The sequence below is a fragment of the Caretta caretta genome, chromosome 11 (genome assembly GCF_965140235.1).
Source record: "Caretta caretta isolate rCarCar2 chromosome 11, rCarCar1.hap1, whole genome shotgun sequence".
NCBI lineage: Eukaryota > Metazoa > Chordata > Testudines > Cheloniidae > Caretta > Caretta caretta.
The window spans coordinates 45,187,762-45,212,056 of record NC_134216.1 but is presented as its reverse complement, the minus strand read 5'-3'; the positions used below and the strand labels follow the sequence as shown (position 1 = coordinate 45,212,056).

Here is a 24,295-nt window from a genome sequence, read left to right as displayed (position 1 = left end):
TAGTCTGTTTTACACAATCCTTATTTCAGATATAAAATTTTGTGAGTTTGTTGGACCTGATTTAGCTGAAATTAGCATCTCTGCTTGACTAAAGCAGAGCACTAATTAGGTGACTCTTCTTGTGTCAGATACAATTAGAATCCATATATTAGCGCGCACAGAATAAAGGTGTGGTTTCAATGTCACCGCTGAAACAAAAGAGCAAAAGAAGGAAGTGGAAAACAGGATTTCTTGGAACACAGAACCCCCATTAAGGTTGAGAAAGATCATGAAAACATACAATAAAGAAAATTAGACAAAATTATGAGCTCTGTTCCCATGAGAGTTGAATAGTGTTTGTTGGGGAAGTTAGGCTCTGACCACACTAAGATGAGACCAACCGTGGTATTTAAACATGGTTATTCTCTGCAGACTTCTAGCTCAATTTCCTCTAGTAGCGTGGAAAGGTATTTTAGAGACCTTTGCAACAAAAGTATTAGACTAGTCCATAGTCTTATAAATTATTTTAATATGGTTCTTAGCCCCTTCACCCACCCCTCCCCCAAAAAGCCTGTTAGATTCAACAGCTTGGTGATAGAATTAACCAATTGTGAGCTGAAATGTACTTGCTATAACTATATAAATGCTATGAAAAAAAAATCTGTAATGCCAGATACACAGATAGTCTTAACAGGTGTGAACCATGTGGTTCAGTCATACCAAACTAATCTATGCCTTCGTTACACCCACTGTCCTACTTGAAATACTTATGCTGAGATTTTTGTAATGATGTCACATTTTTTGGTCAAAATGTTGTTTAAATGAAAATTGTCCAGTCATGTTTAATCATGCTGCTGGCAAGAGCAGGGCCGGTGCAAGGATATTTTGTGCCCTAGGCGAAACGTCCACCTTGCACTCCCCCCCCCCTTCTGCCCCCCCTCCCCCCCCAACCTCCAAAAACTAGTAAACTTAACATTATAAACAGCTTGACAGAACGGATAATGGCTGTTGTAATGTTTCTTTTTGACCTTTAAGGCATTTCAGTTGTTTGACATTGCCTCTGATGGTGTCCCATTCAAACTCTTACTATTGTGCAAAGCTAAACAATTGAGCCTTGCATTGCATCACCAGCCAGGTTAGGCAGGGTGACAAATCCCTCTTGCACCAAAGGGCCATTATCCCCTGGTGACTAATTTCTATGCCAAGTCTGTAAAGCAGACTTTTAAGGTAAATACATTATTCCTTCATTACCCATGCACACATCTCACAAAGATTCTCACTCTTGACAAGTTACCAGCCTTCTGTAGATCCCTTCCACGTTCCTCTTTGTGGGCAAGTGCCCTGTAAGACACGTGTGGGGTGCAGTGAGTTTGTCAGGCCTGCGGTGACATCTGTTTGTGAAGATCAGGGGGCCCTTTGCCAAGGGGTGCTGGTGTCATAGTGAGCTTGGGGAGGCTGACAGTATGGGGCAGGTAACACTCACTGGGGTGGGGGGCAGGCGGTGCCGGGATGGGGCTGGTACATGTCAGTCTCCAGCACTTGCCTGGGGGCCAATCCTTGTCTCAGGTGCGGCAGCCGCCCGGGAGGATGCAGGCGGGGGGGAGGGCGCCGCCATGGAGGAGAAGCAAGGAACGAGAGCAGCAGGAACCGGGCGCCGCTCGGGAGGAGCTAGGCAGATGGAGCCCAGGGCGCCTACGCTCCCCGCCTGCCCCTGCTGCTGCTGCCGCCCTGGGCTTGGGCCGCCCGGCTCCCCACGAACAGCGCCTGTTTCCTGCTGCTCTCAGCCAGCAGGTGCGGGGCCCCAAGCGAGCCTGGCCCCTTGCATCTCCTCCGCGGCGGCGCCCCCTGCCCATGTCCTCCCGGGCAGCGGCAGCGGCTGGGGAGCCTGAGAGGAGGAGTGGCCCCCAGGCAAGGGGGGGGCGACTCCAAGGTGAAGAGGCTGCTGGCCCTGGCGCAGCCTGAGCGCTGGAGTCTGACAGGTGCCTGCCCCTAAGCAATAGTGTTAAAAAAATGGGGGGGCACCGCTTTTTGGCACCCCCAAATCTTCGCCCTAGGCGGCCACCGAATCTTGGCACCCTAGTGGTTACACTGGCCCTGGGCAAGAGGAGTCTGTGTCAGGATTGCTCAAGCACTTCTGGACAAGCCAGCATAGAGATGCAAGTTAATGCGTTGTAGCATTAATTTATTAGTCACACCATTCATAGCTTCTGTAGGACAAGCTTCTTGTGCACCCCAGGGGCTCACTGCATTCCTCCATTCTATCCCATGCATGCCACCATCCCATCCTCTAGTTGAGGGACTCCCTGCAGCTTTCCCCAATTTCTCCTCTGCCAGGGGTTGTGTGTGCATCCTCTATGGCAGGTGCCACATATCAGAGGCTCTGGGAGCATTCCTTCCTGCCTCCCCCACCCCCTCATTGCCAACAGCACTGGTTGCTCCTAGTCATCACATGCTAGGGGATGTGTATGCCCCCTTTCCTCCTACCAGCATCCCCAATTTTGCCCCCACACCAGGGATTCTGAGCACTCCCTGCCCTTATGCCAGCTGCGGTGTGCACACACCCCATTCCCCCTATCATTATTATTTGTCTAGGAGATAAGTCACTCAGTGTGTAAACATGTTAAACTCTTTAGGCAGAGGGGAGATGGGGCAGTACTGTTATGCTGGAACGCATTAATAGATGCCATCAACCAGTTGCTTGATCTGTAGACAACTGCAGAGTTTCTTATAACTATCCTAAATCAACAGCACTGGCTCCTTGGGTCCCTACTTTCCCCCCTTTTGGTTTCTGATTTTCCCCAAAGCTGTAGGATTCCAATCACTGCTGCCTAGACCAATTCCTGGAATTTTGGAATTGAGTAGCTGTGTCATTCAAAAGTTACCACCTTATAGACAGTCAGCCATACACAGAAATGCAAAAATGTCAATTTGACAGCATTTACGTTCTAAAGAGACAAGCACCACTGTGTTTTATTTGAATGCGTAATAATTAGACTACACATTAATTGTAAGCTTCCACTAAAGCATGTGCATGCTGAAACTAGCAGCACCAGAATGAAGCAGAAAGGCTGCCACATATACACAGCTTCTACTTATGATAGAGGGAGTTAGAATTTTAATCTTCCTCACTTATAAACTGCAGCATCAAGAGAGCACCAAGCAGGTCAGGCAGACATTCTAGCAGGGCCTAGCACTGCCAAATTTCAATATTCTACACTGCAGTGCCCTCTGCTGCATGCATTCCCCACTATGAAAACTTTTTATTTATTTGGACCAACTTCTGTAGATGAGAGAGAGACACAAGCTTTTGAGCCACACAGAGCTCTTCTTCAAATCTTGGAAGGGAACTCCCAGGATCACAGATGTTCGTCCAATGAAAGATATTTCCTTACCCACCTTGTCTATCCAATATCCTGGGATTGCAACAGCTACAACTTGACTGCATACAACTTTTTAATTTGTGATATTGGGCTATACAGCTACTAGACCTGAGATGTAATAGCGGGATTCAGTACACTAGTTTTGCAATGCAATATAATTTTGTTTCTTTTATTTTTTTCAACTATGTCAAAGCCACTAAAGTCAGCAGCAAGTCTGAAGGCTTTAAAAAAAAAAAAGTCAGATTTGAGTTACCCAAGTGCAAACCGTAGACTTGTTTGTGGTCCCTACAAATATAATCAGAATAGACATATGGTGAATTCACAGCCTAAAATGGAATCCATAATCACCAGTTGCAATCCTTTTAACTTTTCCCTCTTGTAAATGAAACCTTAAACTGAGCTAGTTTTTAAATGTGCTTTTAATCTGATATTTCAATTAAACATTCATGATAGCACTAAATTATTACACGTTCTCATTTTATCATCATACTCTGGTGTAGTTAAGGCAATATATAACATCTTGACAGACCAAATGTGAACAAGCCGCTTTTATAGTAAATTCCAAACTATATTCTGATTGCTACTCTGGAATTCAATTTCAACATGTATATATTATTTATCATGAATGATAAAATGAGAAAGTGCCACAAAGAAAAAAAGTAGCAAATTTTTTGAAGGGGCTGTATATGGGGCATTTCTGCACTCAGTAATAGAATTATCTTTATTGTAAAATAAAAGAATCACTTTACAATAAAAAAGAAAATAGCATAACCAAATATTTTGCACTTTTAATGTCTGTTGCACTTAATATTCAACAATTTTGGAAATTTTGTGGCACAGTTACACTGAAGTCTATAACAATAGATCATAGATCATTTATCTCACTCTCTTGTGCCAGACATCAAAGCAGGGCACAGCATGCAGTCGTACATACTTTTGTCCATTAAAAGAACACTCTAGGCATCCATAGACTGTCTCTCTTTTAGACTTTCCCATTCCACAAAGGGCACAAGGACCTTTTGGGATGTTGTTATTAAGTAAATTAACCCGGATATGAGACCCTTCTCTGAGATAGCTTGTAGAGATATCAGTCATGCTTGCAGCTTTTTCATAATAGTCTGTGAAAAGGTCCTCCAAGTAAGCATCTGAATTAGCAATGATATCCATTACCCTTTTATCTGAAAAAGAATGCACACAAAATAGCAATGATTTGTCATCACATTATGAACACACCATGACACATCATACAGTTAATCCACTGATGGAAATAAGTACTGAGTTATGAAGCCATATTGGAGACACCATTTTATGGTTGTAACTAGGTTTTCCATTGAAACCTTAATATTGACACTTTTACTTCAAAGGGTGGCAGAAATTTCTTACAGATATCTTCGCCAGAGGACAATGTTGTTACTGGTGAAATAACAACCCTACATCTCATGAACATTTTGAGCATTTGAAAAGTTGGTGATAATTCACATTTGAAATGTTTCTCTAACTTTTTGTTGGGGGGGGGGTGGAGGAAGAAAGGAGGGTAGGAAAAAGAAATGGACATCAAATACTCCAAATATAGTTTAATTCTGGTGTCCTCCAGGAAGGCCAGCACCTAATTAGTTTTGGAAAATTTGGTAGGTATATTTCTGAGCTGTTTATGGAATTCAGGACACTATTTACAATGGTATTTAGACTCACTGATAAACTCTGCAAGAGCAGAGACCTCCCATCAGATCCCAGTAGCCTTTGGATTTTATAAATATTCCAGCACGCAAAAGAAGTGTTTGTGTACATCTGCAGGATTTAGAATCTCCATAGGAATGGGACTGCAATCACTCTATCCTCCCAATAGTGATCAGACAGCACACTCCAACAGAGCAGGGATCATTTTCTTCCACTTTCAACATGAGCATACATGCCTCAGATCTTGAATAATCTAAACACCTTCACAAGACAGGTTTGAGATAACTCTTGTACCTGATACAGGCCAGAAAGGTGAATGCAGATTATATTATAGTACAACAAAAAAGATTATTACCACATTCTCAAATCTAAATTGGTCATCAGTATCTAAAAAGAAGTGAAGTAATTTCCATTATGAATGGGAGCTGCAGGAACTCAGCACCTTTGCAAATCAAGCCATTTTTATTTAGATGTATAAATAAGATTTTAGTAACCTAATTTTAGGCACCTAAGATTGAAAGTATTGGCCTATACGCTTTTAATAAATATATCCAACACGGGACTCTCCATTTTACAACTAATGGAGTTGTTACATCAATAAGCAGTGTATAAGCAATGAAGAAACAGAAAGTTAGAGTACTGAAATCTGAACTTAGTATTTCCAGACTGATGTTTATACTTTTTGAAATATGAGCTTAACGTGCTAATTTCCTAACTTTCATACCATGAGCCTGATCTTCAGCCTCTCTTAAATCCCCTTTGCACCAATGTGGGGCAAACTGGACTGAAAACTGTCTTAAGAGAGCAGGAAAGGACTCCCCTAGAGCAGAGAAATTCTGTGTTGTCATAAGGAGGGCACGGCCATCCCCTACACCAACTATTCCTGTCTCCCTATGCAGAGGTGATGTTCCAGGCCAAGAGTATGAAGCACTCCAAACAACTTGACCAGCAGAGTGATTCTTTGGAGACTTTTATCCATTGGTGCAGGTTAGGGCAGCACTGAGGTTACTCAAACTTGCACTACTGGTTGGTTTGGCCTCCAGCAGCCCCCAGGATCAGGGAGGGGCAGTGGTGCAAGTAGAAATCATTTATTACCGGTACGCTGCACTCATGGGAGGGACACAAAGTGGGGGAGGGGGCACGTGACCTCCCCACATGACCCCCCCCCCCCAATGACTACTCCCCTCCCCACCCCACGTCCAGCCCGGGGCCCCCGCACTCTCCCCATCCCCTCCCCATGATCCACATCCATCCCACACTACCGGGGGTGGGGGGGAGCTCTGCCCTCCTCCCGCTGTGCCAGAGACTTCTGCTGTACAGCCCCCAAGCAGGAGGACTCAAGAGATGCAGCTGCGTGGAAGGGCTGGGAGCCAGGCTGGGGGCGGTACAGCCACACCGGAGGAGCTGCTGACATGGAGCCACCCAGCAGCCCCATGTTCTGCTCCTTTTGCCACTGCAGTTCCCGGGAGATCAGGGCTCTCCAGAAGCACAGCGGCGAAAGCAGCAGAATAACGTGGGGCCGCCGGGCAGCACCACGCCAGCAGCTCCTCCGGCGCGGCTGCTGTACAGCCCGCAGCCCGACCCCCAGCCCTTCTATGCAGCTACCTCTCCTGAGTCCTGCTGCCTGGGGTCTGTACAGCAGCCCCACTGGAGGACAGGGCGGGGGGGCGGTGCAGCAGCCCTGCCAGAGGAGCTGCCGGCGTGGGGCTGCCCAGAGGCCCCACGTTCTACTCCTTTCCCCGCTGCGGTTCCCAGGAACTGGGCAGCCCCACACCAGCAGCTCCTCCGGCGCGGCTGCTGTACCGCCCCCAGTCCTGTCCGCCGACGGGGCTGCTGTACAGACCCCAGGCAGGAGGACTCAGGAGATGCAGCTGCGTGGAAGGGCTGGGGACGGGCTCCTCCTCTGTCTTTCCAGGATGCCGTTCCAGCTATAAATATCTTACTGGTATGGCATACCAGACCGTACCACCGTACTTGCACCACTGGGGAGAGGTAAAAGTGGAGTAAAGTCTCCTACACAAAGGGCACCATTAGAAGCAGATGTTTACTGCACCACCACATTTATCTTTATTTTTGTCTTTGTGTTTTTCCCCATTCTTAGAATAAGAAATACTGAAAATGGGAACAAGAGGCTGCTAGGCAGCTCTCCAACACCACACTCTACAAGCCATTACCCTCTGATCCCACTGAGGGTTACCACAAGAAACTACACCATCTGCTCAAGAAACTCCCTGAAAAAGCACAAGAGCAAATCCACACAGACATACCCCTAGAACCCCGAGCAGGGGTATTCTATCTGCTACCCAAAATCCATAAACCTGGAAATCCTGGACGCCCCATCATCTCAGGCATTGGCACCTTGACAGCAGGATTGTCTGGCTATGTAGACTCCCTCCTGAGGCCCTACGCTACCAGCACTCCTAGCTATCTTCGACACACCACTGACTTCCTGAGGAAACTACAATCCATCGGTGATCTTCCTGAAAACACCATCCTAGCCACTATGGATGTAGAAGCCCTATACACCAACATTCCACACAAAGATGGACTACAAGTCGTCAGGAACAGTATCCACGATAATGTCACGACAAACCTGGTGGCTGGACTTTGTCCTCACCCACAACTATTTCACATTTGGGGACAATGTATACCTTCAAATCAGCGGCACTGCTATGGATACCGGCATGGCCCCACAGTATGCCAACATTTTTATGGCTGACTTCGAACAACGCTTCCTCAGCTCTTATCCCCTAATGCCCCTACTCTACTTGTGCTACACTGATGACATCATCATCATCTGGACCCATGGAAAAGCAGCCTTTGAGGAATTCCACCATGATTTCAACAATTTCCATCCCACCATCAACCTCAGCCTGGACCAGTCCACACAAGAGATCCACTTCCTGGACACTACGGTGCTAATAAGCGATGGTCACATAAACACCACCCTATACCGGAAACCTACTGACTACTATACTTACCTACATGCCTCCAGCTTTCATCCAGCACTCGATTCATTGTCTACAGCCAAGCTCTTTGATACAACCGCATTTGCTCCAACCCCTCAGACTGAGACAAACACCTACAAAATTTCTATCAAGCATTCTTACAACTACAATACCCACCTGCTGAAGTGAAGAAACAGACTGACAAATCCAGAAGAGTACCCAGAAGTCACCTAATACAGGACAGGCCCAACAAAGGAAATAACAGAATGCCACTAGCCGTCACCTTCAGCCCCCAACTAAAACCTCTCCAGCGCATCATCAAGGATCTACAACCTATCCTGAAGGACAACCCATCACTCTCACAGATCTTGGGAGACAGGCCAGTCCTTGCTTACACACAGCCCCCCAACCTGAAGCAAATACTCACCAGCAACCAAACACCACACAACAAAAACACTAACCCAGGAACTTATCCTTGCAACAAAGCCTGCTGCCAACTGTGTCCACATATCTATTCAGGGGACACCATCACAGGGCCTAATCACATCAGCCACACTATCAGAGGCTCATTCACCTGCACATCTACCAATGTAATATATGCCATCAAGTGCCAGCAATGCCCCTCTACAATGTACATTGGCCAAACCAGACAGTCTCTACGTAAAAGAATAAATGGACACAAATTAGACGTCAAGAATTATAACATTCAAAAACCAGTCGGAGAACACTTCAGTCTCTCTGGTCACTCGATTACAGACCTAAAAGTGGCAATACTACAACAAAAAAACTTCAAAAACAGACTCCAACAAGAGACTGCTGAATTGGAATTAATTTGCAAACTGGATTACAATTAACTTAGGCTTGAATAAAGACTGGGAGTGGATGGGTCATTACACAAAGTAAAACTATTTCCCCATGTTTATTTCCTCCCCCCCAAACTGTTCCTCATATGGTCTTGTCAACTGCTGGAAATGGCCCACCTTGATTATCACTACAAAAGGGTTTTTTTCCTCTCCTGCTGGTAATAGCTCACCTTACCTGATCACTCTCGTTACAGTGTGTATGGTAACACCCATTGTTTCATGTTCTCTGTGTACATAAAATCCCCCTACTGTATTTTCCCCTGCATGCATTCGATGAAGTGAGCTGTAGCTCATGAAAGCTTACGCTCAAATAAATTTGTTAGTCTCTAAGGTGCCAGAAGTACTCCTTTTCTTTTTGCGGATATGGACTAACACAGCTGCTACTCTGAAAACTCCACTTGACTTCAGTGGTTCAGGATCAGGCTCATACTATAGTAAATTTAACTACGAGGGACAGTAAATATCCAGTTTTTAATTGTACTCAACATATAACATTGTTAGAATGTTTTCATGTTATTTGAAGATAAGAAAGAAAACCTGTAAGTAGATAAAGGCCAATTCCCTGTCAATTGAAGATTATGCCCTACTGAGCATTTTCTGGTATTTTAAATTAATACATTAATAACATTTACAACCTCAACTTTATCTTATCTTTATGTATTATCCTTTGAGATTGACTATGCAATACTTTCTAAATTGTAAAAATATAGAACAGATTTACATGCTAAAATATTGTAGTTGTACAATTAGTATTTATGATCACCAATATAATTTATTTTAAGAAAACAATTAGAAGTTTTCATGATAAACAAAATAATATATTCACATAAATTAAAAATATAATTATTTAAAGCCAGACTCTTCCATTAATATCTTAAAATCTTTACAATTATTTTGAATAGATCTGATCACGGCCAAAATAGCTATTATCTTGGTGCAAATTTTAAAGTGAAATTCTATTTTGATTAGATGCTTTTGAACTTCTGACCTTGCCTACTAAGTCAAAGAAAAAAATACCATGTACTTAATCCATTTGATTAGTGTATTTGGACATAAATATCAAACATCATACTTTGGTGGAACAGATTCCTCCTTAATTTGTTCAATGAAAATGATCCAGATTGCTCTTTTTCAAATCCTCCTTTTGAAACTGGAGTGACACAGAACTCTGTATTAAAGAAAAAAGTAGAACCTTCGGAATGATGAAATTCAAAAGCTACACAATTTCAAAACACAGCTTAGTACAAAATGTTTTGTTATATAACACGTATTATAAAACTAAGAGAATGCTTAAAATTAAATTCAGCTTTTCTATTAGTCATTCTACTGGGTCTTTAATTCCTAGGAAAGATGGTGTAAAACAACATGCACATAGTGTTAGCACAAAAAATGAGATGAAGCAGAGAAAGAAGATGAGATGAAGTAGTAACTACTTAATTTATTAATTTAGATGGTTTATAGTGACTTTCACGAGAGGCATTTCCTTACGGTTTCCTGGCCAGGTTAAATGTCTAAGGCAGTCAGCATTCCATTAACAGACTGCCTCACGTTTGGAGTAAAAGCAGAGTCACAAACCCATTTGAAACCAAAAATGGAAAATCTGAAATTGTGACTGATTTTCCGTGATTCCCAACCATGTTATTCACCACATAATTAGCTGTAAAACTTTTAAATTAAACAAATAAAATTCTTAATTTTTTAGCCTCTAATATTGTAAAGAAAAGGCTTTGAAGTAAGTATATCATCTTAATAAATTTACAAAGAACGTTAAAGAGATATCCTAACAGCTCTCATTCATCTGTATTGGGGATTACCTCTGCACCTTAATGATAAAAATTTAAATATCAATATTGCTATTTCATTGGTCATCTTAGTAAAAACATCTAACTAGTGCACCTACCCCCAACTGTGCAGTGACAAAGTAAAATGGAAAATAATTCCAAAATTAGGATTTATATGTTCAATTTAATATTAAAATGAATATCAGAGGGATTCTGTACTGCTTGTATTATCGTTTTTCAAAGTTAATTCAATAACTACTGTTTTTTTTAAATGCACATAAGGTTGTCACAGAAATGTAAATGTGTCACTATGCTTCAAAATTCAGAGTGCCCCTGTCATAAAATGTATCTCCAAAGTGTTGCAAAGCATGTGGGGCCCCAATCAGAGTCTCTAACAAGTGAGTAGTGTTATTTGCATATATGGAGATAAGAATTACCTCATGGAGTATTATCTATCTTTTTGGTTATATTTTTTAAATACAATCTAAATTATATGTCACTAAAGTCCTGATCCTGCACTTCTGAGGTCAATGGGAGTTTTGCCATTAACTTTAATGAGTGCAGGATCAAGCCCTAAAACTATATTATGGGTTATTATTACCCCCATACTTTGACTGACTGAAGGTTCCCATCTAATTGAAGTCCTGGGCTGGGATAAAGCGCACCGGGAAATTAGGAGAATTTATAAACCACATCCTTTCCACAGACAGGGAGAGTATAGGCAGGTCAATCACTTTGTTCTGTGTAACTGTTCGTTTTTTTTAAACTTTGTAAAGATTTGGAGGTGACCGTGTCTGACTAGTCTCTGACTGTGTTTCATTGGTTTGTGGCAAACTGAAATAGAAGTTCCAGGCAGGGAAAATGTTTTTATCAATTTCACAGACGTGCCTTTGGGGGGGTGGGCTGCCATGCCACATTCCTCTTTTATGGAGAAATGGATCAGATGGCCCTAAGATATTCAGTTTCTTACAAACCAGCAAAGGCATACACTGATATGCAGATGCATTTTTTAATGTTTCATTGTTAACAGTGTGATTTTCATTTTTCAAAAACTTACATTTAAATAGTTAATTCTGTGAAAGCATTTCCAGGATAAATCAGACCCTTTAATGCCTTTTATATTTATCCTAGCAAGAATTAATTGTGAATTAAAGCTAAGAATTAAAAGTGGATTAAGGCTCTGATGAGGTCAGACAACTGACATGTATAAAATTAAGTATGAGCATAAATATTTATAGGATTGGGGCTGACACATGTCAAGTCTCAGTTCAAGAACAATGTTTTAAAGAATCAAATTACTATATTAGCAATTATAATAATAGCACAAATAAATCACTTACCAAAATTACCATCCAAGTGAATATAAAGTTCAAATACACTAAATGCAATAGTTGTGTGAGCTGGAAAAACAATAGCTTTCTCTCGTCCTTTGTGATTTTGGTCCTCAATAATATGAAACTATGATTTTAAAAAGGAAAAACGTATTGCATTAAGAAAAAAATATTTACAAGAAAATGTTTTGAACAGAAATGAAAATTAAGAGTAATAGCTTTAAAATACAGTATGAAAATTTCAGCAATGGAAAGACTCTTTTGAAGTTGAAGATAAAACTCCACCTCCAAAGAAATTTTCTCAGTTCTAATCAGTATACTAATGTCATCCTTTCTTTTCTGCACTTCAGTAATGTTTGATACAGAGAAACTATCAACTTGCCATGGAAAATTAGGCATTTATATCTGATACATAAAATTAGTGATAAGCATAACTCAAAGGACTTGTAGGATTATGCAAACCTAATTATCCAAACCTAATGATATGCAAACCTTATTATCCAAACTTTCTGAGATTCCTTCTCTATGCATATCACTGACAATATCATAGCTTTATCCTTCTAGTCACCCAGACTCCCAACAAGCCTTAGCTTTCTGACTTCCTGCAACCAGGTCCAATCATCATATCTCCTACTTTGACAAGTCAGTCACAGTTTCTACTTGAGGTGAAGCTAAGAGTCCAATCCAAAGACCACTGAAGTTAATGGAAAGAGTCCCATAGACTTCACTGGATTTTGGATAAGGATCTGCAGGGCTGGCTCCAGGCACCAGCATTCCAAGCAGATGCCTGGGGCGGCAATTTAAAGGGGCGGCAGTCCGTGCGTCGTTAGGGCGACATGGGTTTTTTTTGCCGCCGTGGCAATTCAGCGTCAGTTTGTATCTTCACAGTCCCGCCGCAGCAATTTGGCAGCAGCTCCCTTCTTCAGGTGGCAATTCGGCGCGCTGCTTGGGGCTGCAAAAAGTGTAGAGCTGGCCCTGAGGATCTAAGAGGCCTGCTTCTGTCCTCTCAATAGCAGCTCCTCTTTGGAGGAGTCAGAGTGGGCCTCTCTCCTGTTTGGATGAAACAGCAATGACAGGGCCAATATCTTGTGTTGCCATTCTTCAGTGCATTCTCCAATGGAATTCAAATATTATATGGTCTGGAACTATATGCCACAAAGCATATAAAATCTTAATTCAACAGTATCAGGGCCCAGCAAACAAGATGCAAGAGGTGTTGAACCTTGCAATAATGCCACTGAAGTGAGAGTTGCAGAAGATAGGCATAAAAGAAGGAATATAGGGTGGATAATTATTGGAAGTTCATAGTGATAATAAAAGGGAGTGGTTCCTAAAGTTTTTTAGCAAGAGCTACGTCTTGGCCAATGCCTGGCCACCCCTCCTCTACACATACACACCACATCCCATTCCACCTTTGATTTATCTCAGCTGTTTTCTGTAAGTTCACCCTGACCTATGTCTTTTGTTCATTTTGTTTTTCACTTCTCATCTCTTTTCTTCTCTGTGTATTTTTTCTTGTTTTGCTTTCTATTTTTCCACCTTGTTTTTCTTTTCACCCCTCTTCTTTTCCCTGTTCTCCCTTTCAGGAGTCAGGAGGAAATTTTGATCATATTTTTCACATAGGCTATGATTTTCTTTGTATGGGAGTGAAGAAGAGTGCAGCTGGTGCCGACTGAAAGTGAGTAGGTAAGACTAACATCAAAATGTCTTCAAATCAAATTTACAGAAATAACTGTAAATATTACACTATTCAAACACTATCAAAATCAGCTCTCAAACTTAGTAGTGCTGGCCCTGAGCACTAATCTTCCACCTTTCTGTCTGCCAGATGTTTTCTTATGGAGTTTGCCTTGTAATTTCATTCCAGATTGCACCTTCTCATCTATAGCACTGTAGCTGGTCCATTTTTAAATGAGGAATTAGCAGCTTTTAGAAGCAGTACATTCAGACTCAATTAACCCAACAGCAGGGACTGGGCAGGTAGAGGATATCTGTATTATTATTACTGTTATTATGATGGATGTTTCAGGGACGCAGCTGGCTCCCAGCCTGGTCGCAAGGCAACCCAGCAAGTTCAGATAGGCCCAATGAGCCCCTTCCAAACAGTTGTACTTCCTGATTGAGCAGAGGAGCCAACAGTCTGCTACTTGAACCTTGCAGCCACCACACGGTGGCTGCTCAATGCATACCACACCCACAGCCCTCCTTACCCTGCTCTCACTTATGCTTCCAGCTCCAGTCCTTGCTCCAAGCCCTGCCCTGCTTCCCACTCTGTTCTCGCTCCAGCTCCAGCCTATACCTGCTTCATCCCCAATCTCCCTGTTCCATTCTGGTTTCTAACTCCTATTTCCGACTCTTTGCTATGTCCCGGACTACAATTCCAGCTTACCCTTTGTTTTAGGATTCTGACTCCAGTTCTCAGCTTCAGCTTGGCCCCTCAATTCGGACTCTAGCTTTACCCTTGGACTGGTGCTTGATCCCTGGATCTTCACTTATCACCTGAACTGCCACCACAACCACCTGGCAAGGTCTTGTTCCATCCACAAGGCACACTGCCCATGCCCTGGTAGCTTACAGAATGGCTACAAAGCCAGTTCTAAGGAATCTGGGACAAGTATCAGATTTCACTAGAACTGACTGGGATTTCAACTAGAACATGACTGTACCTCAGAACCAAGACAAATCACTGCAAACAAGGCCATCTAACCACCCTAATCCTATATAATTATAAATAACACTGTATTAACTTCCATTAGCTATTATTAAAGGGTAAATTGCATGACTGGGGGAATTAAATTAGAACTAGCTAATTCCTTCTTTCTCCATTCTTTTTAAGTGATCTGTCCCCTTCTGCCTCCTGCAGAATCTGGCTTGCAACCAAATTTTCTAATTGTAGAATCTGTGCATTTATGTAAAACAACCAATGTAAAATGCTCCCTTATATAAAATATCACAAAAGCTTCATATACATGAATAGTTTTTCATGTGTTAAAAAAAAATAAGGCCCTGTGTGAGCAAAACAACAGTACTTGTTACCCATAAGACTGGTGATTTTAGAATATGAAAAAGTGTACCAGTGTGACAAGCAAGTTCTCCTAGTAATGTTTTTAATTATAGCTTATTAAAATAAAACATTTCAATATGGAGAGCATCACACACATAGCATAATTATGGTATATGGCCTATTCCAATATTAAATTAATAGAGTGGGGTGAAATCCTGGCCCCAATGAAGTCAGTAGCAGTTTTGCTATTGACATCAGTGGAGCCAAGATTTTACTGGCATAGTTTTCTCTAGATCTGAAAAGTAGAGAGAGGGTCAGAGTCTAATTTAATTTACATCAGTACAATTCCATTGACTTATATTGGTATTGCTCTGGATTTACACCAGTATAAATGCAATTAAAATCTGGTCACAAGTCCCTACAATAAGAATACGAGTCCCTACTATGCATTTTATTATTTAAAGAAGTCTATCAAATATATTTACCCTCATTGTTTCCCCACGCATACCAGCATGCACAGATAACGAGCATTGCCGTGTTGTTCTAATACTTTCCATGACCACACACAGAACCTCTTTCCTACTTTCTCTTGATTGTCGGACTAGGCAGTGATCAAAGTTAATTTTTCTAAAGTTAAAGGAGAAAAAAATCCACAGATAATTAGCAAATTAAACAGCAGCTAATAAAGTTAGACATTTTTAAAATCAGCAGGTTTGCCTAACTTGCATCCAAGAGTTTAAAAGAGTTGACTGAAGAGCTATTGGAACCATTAAAATTGATTTTCAATTAGTCCTGGAACGTAGGGAAGTTCCAAAGGACTAGAAAAAAGCTAATGTGCCAATATTTTAGAAAGGTAAACAAGAAGACCTGGGTTATTATAGATGGACTGACCTGGGCATTTATAGCCCTGTCAGCCTGACAAGGATTCTGGGCACTAAAAAGAACAGCTGATATGGCACTTGATTAATAAAGGATTAATGGAGAGTAATATAACTAGTGCCAATTAACAAGGATTTATGGAAAACACATCTTGTCAAATTAACTGGATATCTTTTTTGAGAGTACAAGTTTGGCTGATAAAGGTAATAGCATTGATGTAATATACTTGGACTTCTGTAAAGCAATTCACTTGGTACCAGAGACGACTTGTGCCTGCTGAGAGTGGGGGGGGCATCCACGATTTAAAGGTTCACCCCCCAAACAGCTTGAGTCACGCCCCCGCAGGCTTGCCCCTCCTCTTACCCGCAGCAGCCCCTCCCTGCAGCTCCAAGCTGTTTACCGCTGCCTCTCCTCCCACGGCAGCAGCTTCCAGCTTACTGGTTCTAGCAGCTGCTGCACAGGGAGGGGGCCTAACCACACCATGTGACCAAGCAGAGCCACCAAACCTGGCAAAAATCTGGGGGGGGGGCACATGACTCAAGCTGCCCACCCCCCACATCACCTCTGCTTGGTACCATGGACATTTTGTTTAGAAAACTAGAAAAAAACAAATTCATAATACCATACATTAAATGGATTAAAACTGGTTAAGTGATAAATCTCAACATGTAATTGTAAACAGGGGATCAAGCAGGGGTGTTTCTAGTGGGGTTCCTGGTCCTATGCTATTTAACATTTTTATCAATGACTTGGAAAAAAAACATAAAATCATTACTGATAAATGTTTGCAGAGGACAGAAGAGATTGGGGGAATGGGATGACTTGCTCACAGACTATAAGTACCTACATGGGGGAAACAGAAATTTGCAAGAGGGCTCTTCAGTCTAACAGACAAAGACATAGCAAGATCCAATGTCTGCAAGCTGAAGAGACACAAATTCAGGCTCAAAATAAAGCACTTAAAAAAAAAAACACTGGGGGTAATTAACCATTAGAACAATTTACCAAGGGATATAGTGAATTCTGTATCACTGGAAACTTTGAAATTAAGACTAGATGTTTTCTAAAAAGATATGCTCTAGTTCAAACAGGATATAATTCATGCAAGTCTCATGGCCTGCATTATGCAGGAAGTCAATGTACATGATCACCAATGGTTCCTTCTGGTCTTACACATCTATTTAATATATTCATAAGTCATCTGGAAAAGGTGGTGAACAGTGAGGTAGTAAAATTTGCAGATGATAACAAAATTACACAAGACAGTTAAGTGCAAAGCTGACTGCAAAAAATTACAAAGGGATCTCACTGAACTGGGTGACTGAACAACAAAATGGCAGATGAAATTCAGTGTTGATAAGTGCAAAGCAGTGCACATCAGAAAACATAAATTACCTGTTACCACTCAAGAAAGTGATTTTGAGTCATTGTGGTTAGTTCTCTAAACACATCCCTTCAATCATAGAATCATAGAATATCAGGATTGGAATGGACCTCAGGAGGTCATCTAGTCCAACCCCCTGCTCAAAGCAGGACCAATCCCCAATTTTTGCCCCAAATCCCTAAATGGCCCCCTCAAGGATTGAACTCACAACCCTGGGTTTAGCAGGCCAATGCTCAAACCACTGAGCTATCCCTCCCCCCCCGCCCAATGTGAAGCAGCAGTCAAAAAAGCTAACAGAATGATAGGAACCACTGGGAAAGGAATAGATAAGAGAGAAAATATCATGATGCTACTATATAAATTCAATGTACATCCATGCCTTCAGTACTACATGCAGTTCTGGTCACCATCAAATAGAATTTGAGAAGGTAGAGAGAAGAGCAACAAAAATGATTAGGGGTATGGAAGAGTTTTCATAATAGGAGAGATTAAAAAGACTGGGACTGTTCAGCTTGGAAAATAGACGACTAAGTGGGGGGATATGATAAAGGTCTATAAAATCATGAACTATATGGAAAAGTGAAGAGGGAAATGTTATTTACCCCTTCACATAACACAAGAACAAGGGGTTATCCAATGAAATTAATAGGCAGCAGGTTTAAAACAAACAAAAGGAAGTACTTCTTCACACAACACACAGTCAACCTGTGAAACTCTATGTTGTGAAGGACAAAAATATAACTGGATTAAAAAAAGAATTAGGTAAATTCATGGAGGACAGGCTCATCTATGGCTATTAACCAAGGTATTCAGGGACACAACCCCATGTTCTGGGAATCCCCAAACCTCTGGCTGCCAGTAGGTGGGACTGGACAATAGGGGATGGATCAGTCGATAATTACCCTGTTCTGTTCATTCCGTCTGAAGCATCTGGCCCTGGCCACTGTTGGAAGACAGAATACTGGGCTGGATGGATCATTGATCTGACCAGTATGGCCATTCTTATGTTCTTATTAAATGATCATACAGCAAATCTTATTCGTTGATTTACAGTTCTCAAAGCCTAAACAAAAAAACTAATCACCCAGGATTTCAATGTAATTTCACATACTCTTAACCATGGAATCACTTGGGTCAAGTATATAAAAATTATAGTACTAACCTAGTAGTAAGTTCCTTAAGTAATGTTGGTACTTCAACCTCATGTTTGGTCACTATACCAAATGAAGCTTTTACTGCAATAGAATCAGATCCAGCAATATTGACCCCAACATCACTCATCATCTGATTTCCTCGTCTACCATAGAGTGAAACATCTGATTTGTCTTCATAATTCAACAGCTGATAGGATGAAACACCTGAGGAAAAGAGTATACTTGCTGTGTTTTGGGGGGAAAGTCTCATGCCCATATACAGAAAATAAAATCAAAGTCCATTAGGTTATAAACAGAATAATACTGAAATACACCAACATTAAATGGCTGAGAATGGTAGTAGTGATTCAAACCAAGTCTGGCATTGCGCAAAACTGTTACTAATTTTACAGGACCAAACTTAAACTAAAGAACAGGGGTATCACTCTGAAAATATCAAACACAAACTTTATTCTTTTGGGGTGAAATTCTCAGAGCAGCAGAAGGGTCTCAGACAACAATCATACTTATTGCAATTCTTATAAAGTACCCTTTCATCCACAGATATCAAAGCTCCTTACACAGGTGAGTAAGCGTTATCTCCAATTTATTAGTGGAGAAACTGAAGCACAAATAAAGTGACTTGTCCCAGATCACATAGTACGTCAATGGCAAATTCAGGAACAGAATTTAAACTCTTAACGCCCAGTGTGATGCCCTATACTAGACCACATTGCCATTCTCATGACATTAAGAGAGGCTGTGGTGGTACATAGGGCCTTTGGTCGGTACAAGGGTAGTTTATGCCCTCTGTGATTTTTTGTTGTTGTTTTAAACACAATCCTCATGGACGAAGAGTCCCATAGAAAAATCATTTTAATAAGTGCCGAGTTTCTAGTTATATTTATAGTGGCAATTTAGCTGAATTAGTTTTTTGTTTCTGTAACACATGTGTGACACACATGACTACTAGTAGCATACCTGGCTTAATTTTCTGTCCCCCATTACCTAAAAGAAGTCAGTTAGAAAAGGTTAATACACGTGTCATGTGATAAGAATCAGCACCCACTGATTTCATTGTCTACTTTTATAATTTCTTCTGGAGAAGTAGCAAAATACATAGTAAGTAGTCTGACTTCCTTGAAATTTTGCATGTACGTAGATCTTGATATGAACTAAAGAATCCATTTTTGTTTGAACTCTATTCTAACTTAATAGGCATTTTTAGTTAATACTTCCCTTGTGATTCACAATATATTTCTGTTCTACTTGTGGAAAAAATTAGAAGATACTGGTTGATAATATAGCACGACTGAAGTCTTTTATTAACAAACAAAGGAAGATACAGACTTTTCAAAAAGTGAATTTTAAAGCTATTGAGTGCCACTTCTGTTGTAATTATATTTCTAATAAAGCGTGTCGTACATTTCACTCACAATGCTAAGTAGCTTGTCACATTTTCCAGTACCTTTGTCATCCAAAAAGTAGAAATTCAATTACAAATTAAAGCACATTGTCTTCATGAGATGTAACCCCTATTGAAAGGGCACTGTCAAGGTGTTTTGTTTGTTTGACCTTTTTAAAACTAGATTTTACAAGAAATCTTTTGCAACTTTTACTTACACAAGTAATCTTACTTTCGCATAGGTGCAAGGCTAGAAGGATTTGACATTATGTGTGTGTCAAGTCTCCGTGTAGTCTTGAAATAGAAATCTTTTTCCTTAGTGGATTTTTCTGCTTTCATGTGCACTCACTGCATTAAAGAGTCATTGGGCCTGAGCGAGAAAGAATGACTCCATAGCCCGGTGGTTAGGGCACCCATCTGGGCCCAGGAGACCCAGGGTCCAGTCACCATGCTCCAGTGACTCTTTAATTATTTATACACAGTGGAACAGCTTCAATTGAAGAGAGTGAGAGAGCCCCATGGTTCAGCGGTTAGAGTGCTCTCCTGACACAAGGGAGAGTCTCTGTTCAAAGTAACAACCGTGTTAGTCTGTATTCGCAAAAAGGAGTACTTGTGGCACCTTAGAGACTAACCAATTTATTTGAGCATAAGCGTGAGCTGTAGCTCACGAAAGCTTACGCTCAAATAAATTGGTTAGTCTCTAAGGTGCCACAAATACTCCTTCTCTGTTCAAATCCTCTCTCCCCATCAGGCAGCAGGAGGAACTGAATCTGGATCTCCCTTATCCCAAATGAGTGCTTTAACCAGGGGGTTAAAGTTATCAGGTGGACACCACCTCTTTCTGTGTGGAGTGAGGTAATTACATAACTCCCCCTTACAAGAAAGGGCTTAGGCGTCTAAGCCACCTGATGCCAGGAGAGAGGGTTCCCCATTGTGGAATGCACATAGAGATAGACACTTTTCTGCAGCCCGGAATTAGAAATCTTCATAACAGCTTAAGTCACACAGCTCTTGTCAGTCTTTCCTACTGGCTAGCTTAGGCAGTTCCCCATCTAGTTGATTGCATTCTTAAAGTGCCTATCTTGCGACATTCATTGTAAAGGAAGCCTAGGCACTTAATTCAGGCTATGTGGATCCCAGGTAGTTTGAATGATTTTCTAGCCACCTATAAGCTAGGGACTGTGACATTCAGCATCACAACACTTTTGTACAACTGGACCTATAATTTAAATTTTGAACCTCCTACTTATGACAGAGTCTCCTTAAGATTTATTGGAATTATACATAACTAGAGGTAGTTACACTACTGAAATATGTGACTAAATTATAAAAACAAATTACTATGGCCCAATTCTTCAATCAGATCTGCATGGGCCCCTGTGCCTGAACAGATCCCCATTTAGCTGGTACAAGGGGTCAGTCACATGAATCAGGATTGGAGCCTGATTTCTATTCAACAGTGACGCTTCATGGAGATGCGTCTCGAAAACATATATATAGTACAATGGAACTTAAAATAACTGGAAAACAACATAGGCTAACATTTACCAGGAATCTTTTGTGAGAATACTTTTTCAAACACACATGGCTGAACTGTACTTGCTATTTATTAGTACACAAAAATCATCAAGATTTGTCAATAAAATGGATTCCTGAAAATTATTCCAGAATTTTAGCCATTTAGTAAACATATTTGTGCAGTTTTTTAAAATAGAAGTTTGACTATGTTTATAATTTATTTTTTCATTTCTCGTTAATTGCATGACTAATGAAGATAATTATCTCTTAACTGTACTAATGCACAATTATATTACATATACTAATTAAAAATATAACACCAGGTCTATGTTTACTGCAAAAACTTAATTTTTCAGGCCTTAAAGAAGAACAAAAAAAACTTACCAGCTGAAATTTCTTTTTCTCCCTGAAGAATGTCTTTTAGGGCAAAAGGTGTCGAAGCAAATTTAGATTTTTTTGAAAGAAAACATTTTCTCTTCTTAATAACAAGACTCAGAGGTTGGTATTTGTCAGCCTCACTGAGGCTAGGAACAGGGACTAATCTCCCACCATCACCAACCTGCTTAACAAAGTTTTTGGTAGCAGCAGCAAACATAGTATGGCATTAATAATAATAATTAAAAAACCTGTATCAACTGCAGCTTCCAAACCTCATACTCATGTTAAAATATTTTAGTAATTGAATTCTCACATGGCAAAACTTAGAGTCTAGCTGCTTTGTTTAAAGCCTAGTTACATTTTACTTGGAAAAGAGTATCAGTAGGGTCATCACCACCCAGCTTCTACAGTGTATTGTTTTCCAACTTCCTTCTGTTATGCCATCTAATCCAGTACAATGAATAATAAATTAACTGTGTAAACTGATACAGAGATGATTGCTCAATCTTCAGTAGTATAATGCCATTATTTGAAAATAAGATGATTGCTTTAGAATCAAAAGACTACTAAATTCTGCAGTCATCTTTTTTTGTTGTGATTGCAAAGACAATGATATATTTGCCGTTTAATGTGCCTATTATCCAGCTGGATCCCAAAGTGCTTTACCAACTGGAATTCACCTGAGCAGGCCTGCTGAGCTACACAATTGGGGGCTGGAGGAGATTCCTTTCAGTGGTGGTTGCATAATAACTCTATTAAAGAGCTCAGCCCTGAAGAAATAAACTTCAGATTGTGTGAACCTTTCTAAACGTTTTCCTTAGTTGATGTGTAGATATGACTTTACCCAAAGTTAGGGGACTTTACTGTATGTTAGTCTCTCCCCAGGGTGAGGAAAGCAGAGATTTTTCTCAGCGTGGTATGGTCTCACCTCTAAAAGAGTCTACTTTGCTGATGTTTACTGTCTTTTCTGGCTGGTTGGTGCATTTGAGTCAGGAGGGCTTGGTACATGTGTAATATTTTCTGTATCAGAAAGGATATTCTTGTGTTTTATTGCCTCTCCCCACATGATTATGTGTGCATTTTGTTCTGTGAGCTTGGGATGGGGGAAGAGGAATTTAACAATTTGTTCCTTTATGGATGGTTGTGTGAGTCTGTGGGGCGGGGAAGGAAGATTACTGGGGTGTGTCAGCATTTGGTAGGAGGATGTGACATACCAGGATACGATCCAGGCTAATGAGTAGCTATGTCACCCCTTCCTTGTAACCTGGGGTGCCTTTTACAATGCCTTGTTGCTGTAGCCTTAACCTGGACCGCTCACAAACAGCATGTAAATCTCTCCCAGTTATGTCTGTATGTGTGCTGCTGCAGCCAGCCAACCACACTTTGGCTCTTATCAGCCTTAGTTATGCTGCAGGGTGACTCCCACATGCCCCCCATCACAGATTTTCCTCCAGAAACATATGTCCTATATTGCACAGCCCCCCCCGCAGACAGTACACATACAACTTGTTACCATAAATGGAGTTACCCAGATATTTCAGCTTGAGCACACTGGATTAGATACAAAAAGTTTATTAACATAGAAATACTTGTACTCACTTAAAAGCTAATGAGCCATAAAAGTAAAAAATGGTTACAAAGAAAAATAAAAGTAAAATGCTCACTAGTGCCTAACTTAACAAAGCAAAAAGTTCTCACCACATGCTTTCACGAGTCTTACACTGACCAAACTCTTTAGGTCAGGACACCTGCCCTAGAGTATCCAATAACTGCTGCCTTTGTTTCCTCAGGTGCAGTGAATGCAAATGGCAGGGAAAGAGACAGAGAGGGGTGTCTTCAGGTGTTTGACCCTCCTTTTTATAATTTCAGTTCCCCTCTTGAAACATATTTCCAGCTGAGACCCAGGAGATAAAGAGTCTACCTGGAAAGATATTCCCTGATAGTTTTTTCACCTGTTTGAATTTCATCTTCCCTTCCTGCCTGATGACTCTGTTCACTGCTTAAATGCAAATTAAAGCAAGCACACAGTCCATTGTTTAGGACAGACCTATTTGCCAGTATCCAGTGGTGAGCTGGAGACGGTTTGCACCAGTTCAATGGAGCTGGTTTTTAAATTTAGAAGCCCTTTTAGAACTGGTTGTCCCTCAAAAGGGCTTCTAAATTTAGCAACCGGCCAAAAACAGCCCATTAGGCGCCTACTCAGTGGGTGCTCCGGGGCTGGAGCACCCACGGGGAAAATTTGGTGGGTGCACAGCACCCACCGGCAGCTCCTAACCCCGCCCCATGTCCGGCCCCAATTCACCTCCACTCTGCCTCCTCCCCTGAACACACCGCCCCGCTCTGCTTCTCCCCGCCTCCCCGTGAATCAGCTGTTCGCGTGGGAAGCCTGGGAGGGCTGAGAAGAAAGCGGCAGCTTCACACTCAGGCCCAGGGAGGCAGAGGCGAGCTGAGGCAGGGGGCACGAGGAGGGCTGCCCATGCCGCAGCAGGTAACCCAAAGGGGGGGGGACAGGGGAACCTCTCCCCGCCCCAGCTCGCCTCTGCCTTCCTGGGCCTGAGCACAAAGCCGCCGCCTGCTTCTCAGCCCTTTCCGGCTTCCCGCGCAAACAGCTGATTCGCGAGAAACCGGAGGGGGT

At 41.5% G+C, this 24,295-nt stretch overlaps 1 protein-coding gene across 1 annotated transcript in view; it reads right to left on the bottom strand.

Annotated features, from left to right (window-relative positions):
- Window positions 1–3,675: 3,675 nt before the first annotated feature.
- Window positions 3,676–24,295, bottom strand: part of PJVK (pejvakin) — a 22,170-nt gene continuing 1,550 nt past the window's right edge. Inside the window, exons 2-6 of the mRNA XM_048869400.2 lie at window positions 18,389–18,584; window positions 15,449–15,590; window positions 11,969–12,086; window positions 9,920–10,015; window positions 3,676–4,537 (exon numbers count right to left, since the gene is read on the bottom strand). Of these exons, the coding sequence (XP_048725357.1) occupies window positions 4,236–4,537; window positions 9,920–10,015; window positions 11,969–12,086; window positions 15,449–15,590; window positions 18,389–18,510 (780 nt within the window). The 5' untranslated portion in view covers window positions 18,511–18,584 and the 3' untranslated portion in view covers window positions 3,676–4,235. The remainder of the gene's footprint in view (window positions 4,538–9,919; window positions 10,016–11,968; window positions 12,087–15,448; window positions 15,591–18,388; window positions 18,585–24,295) is intronic.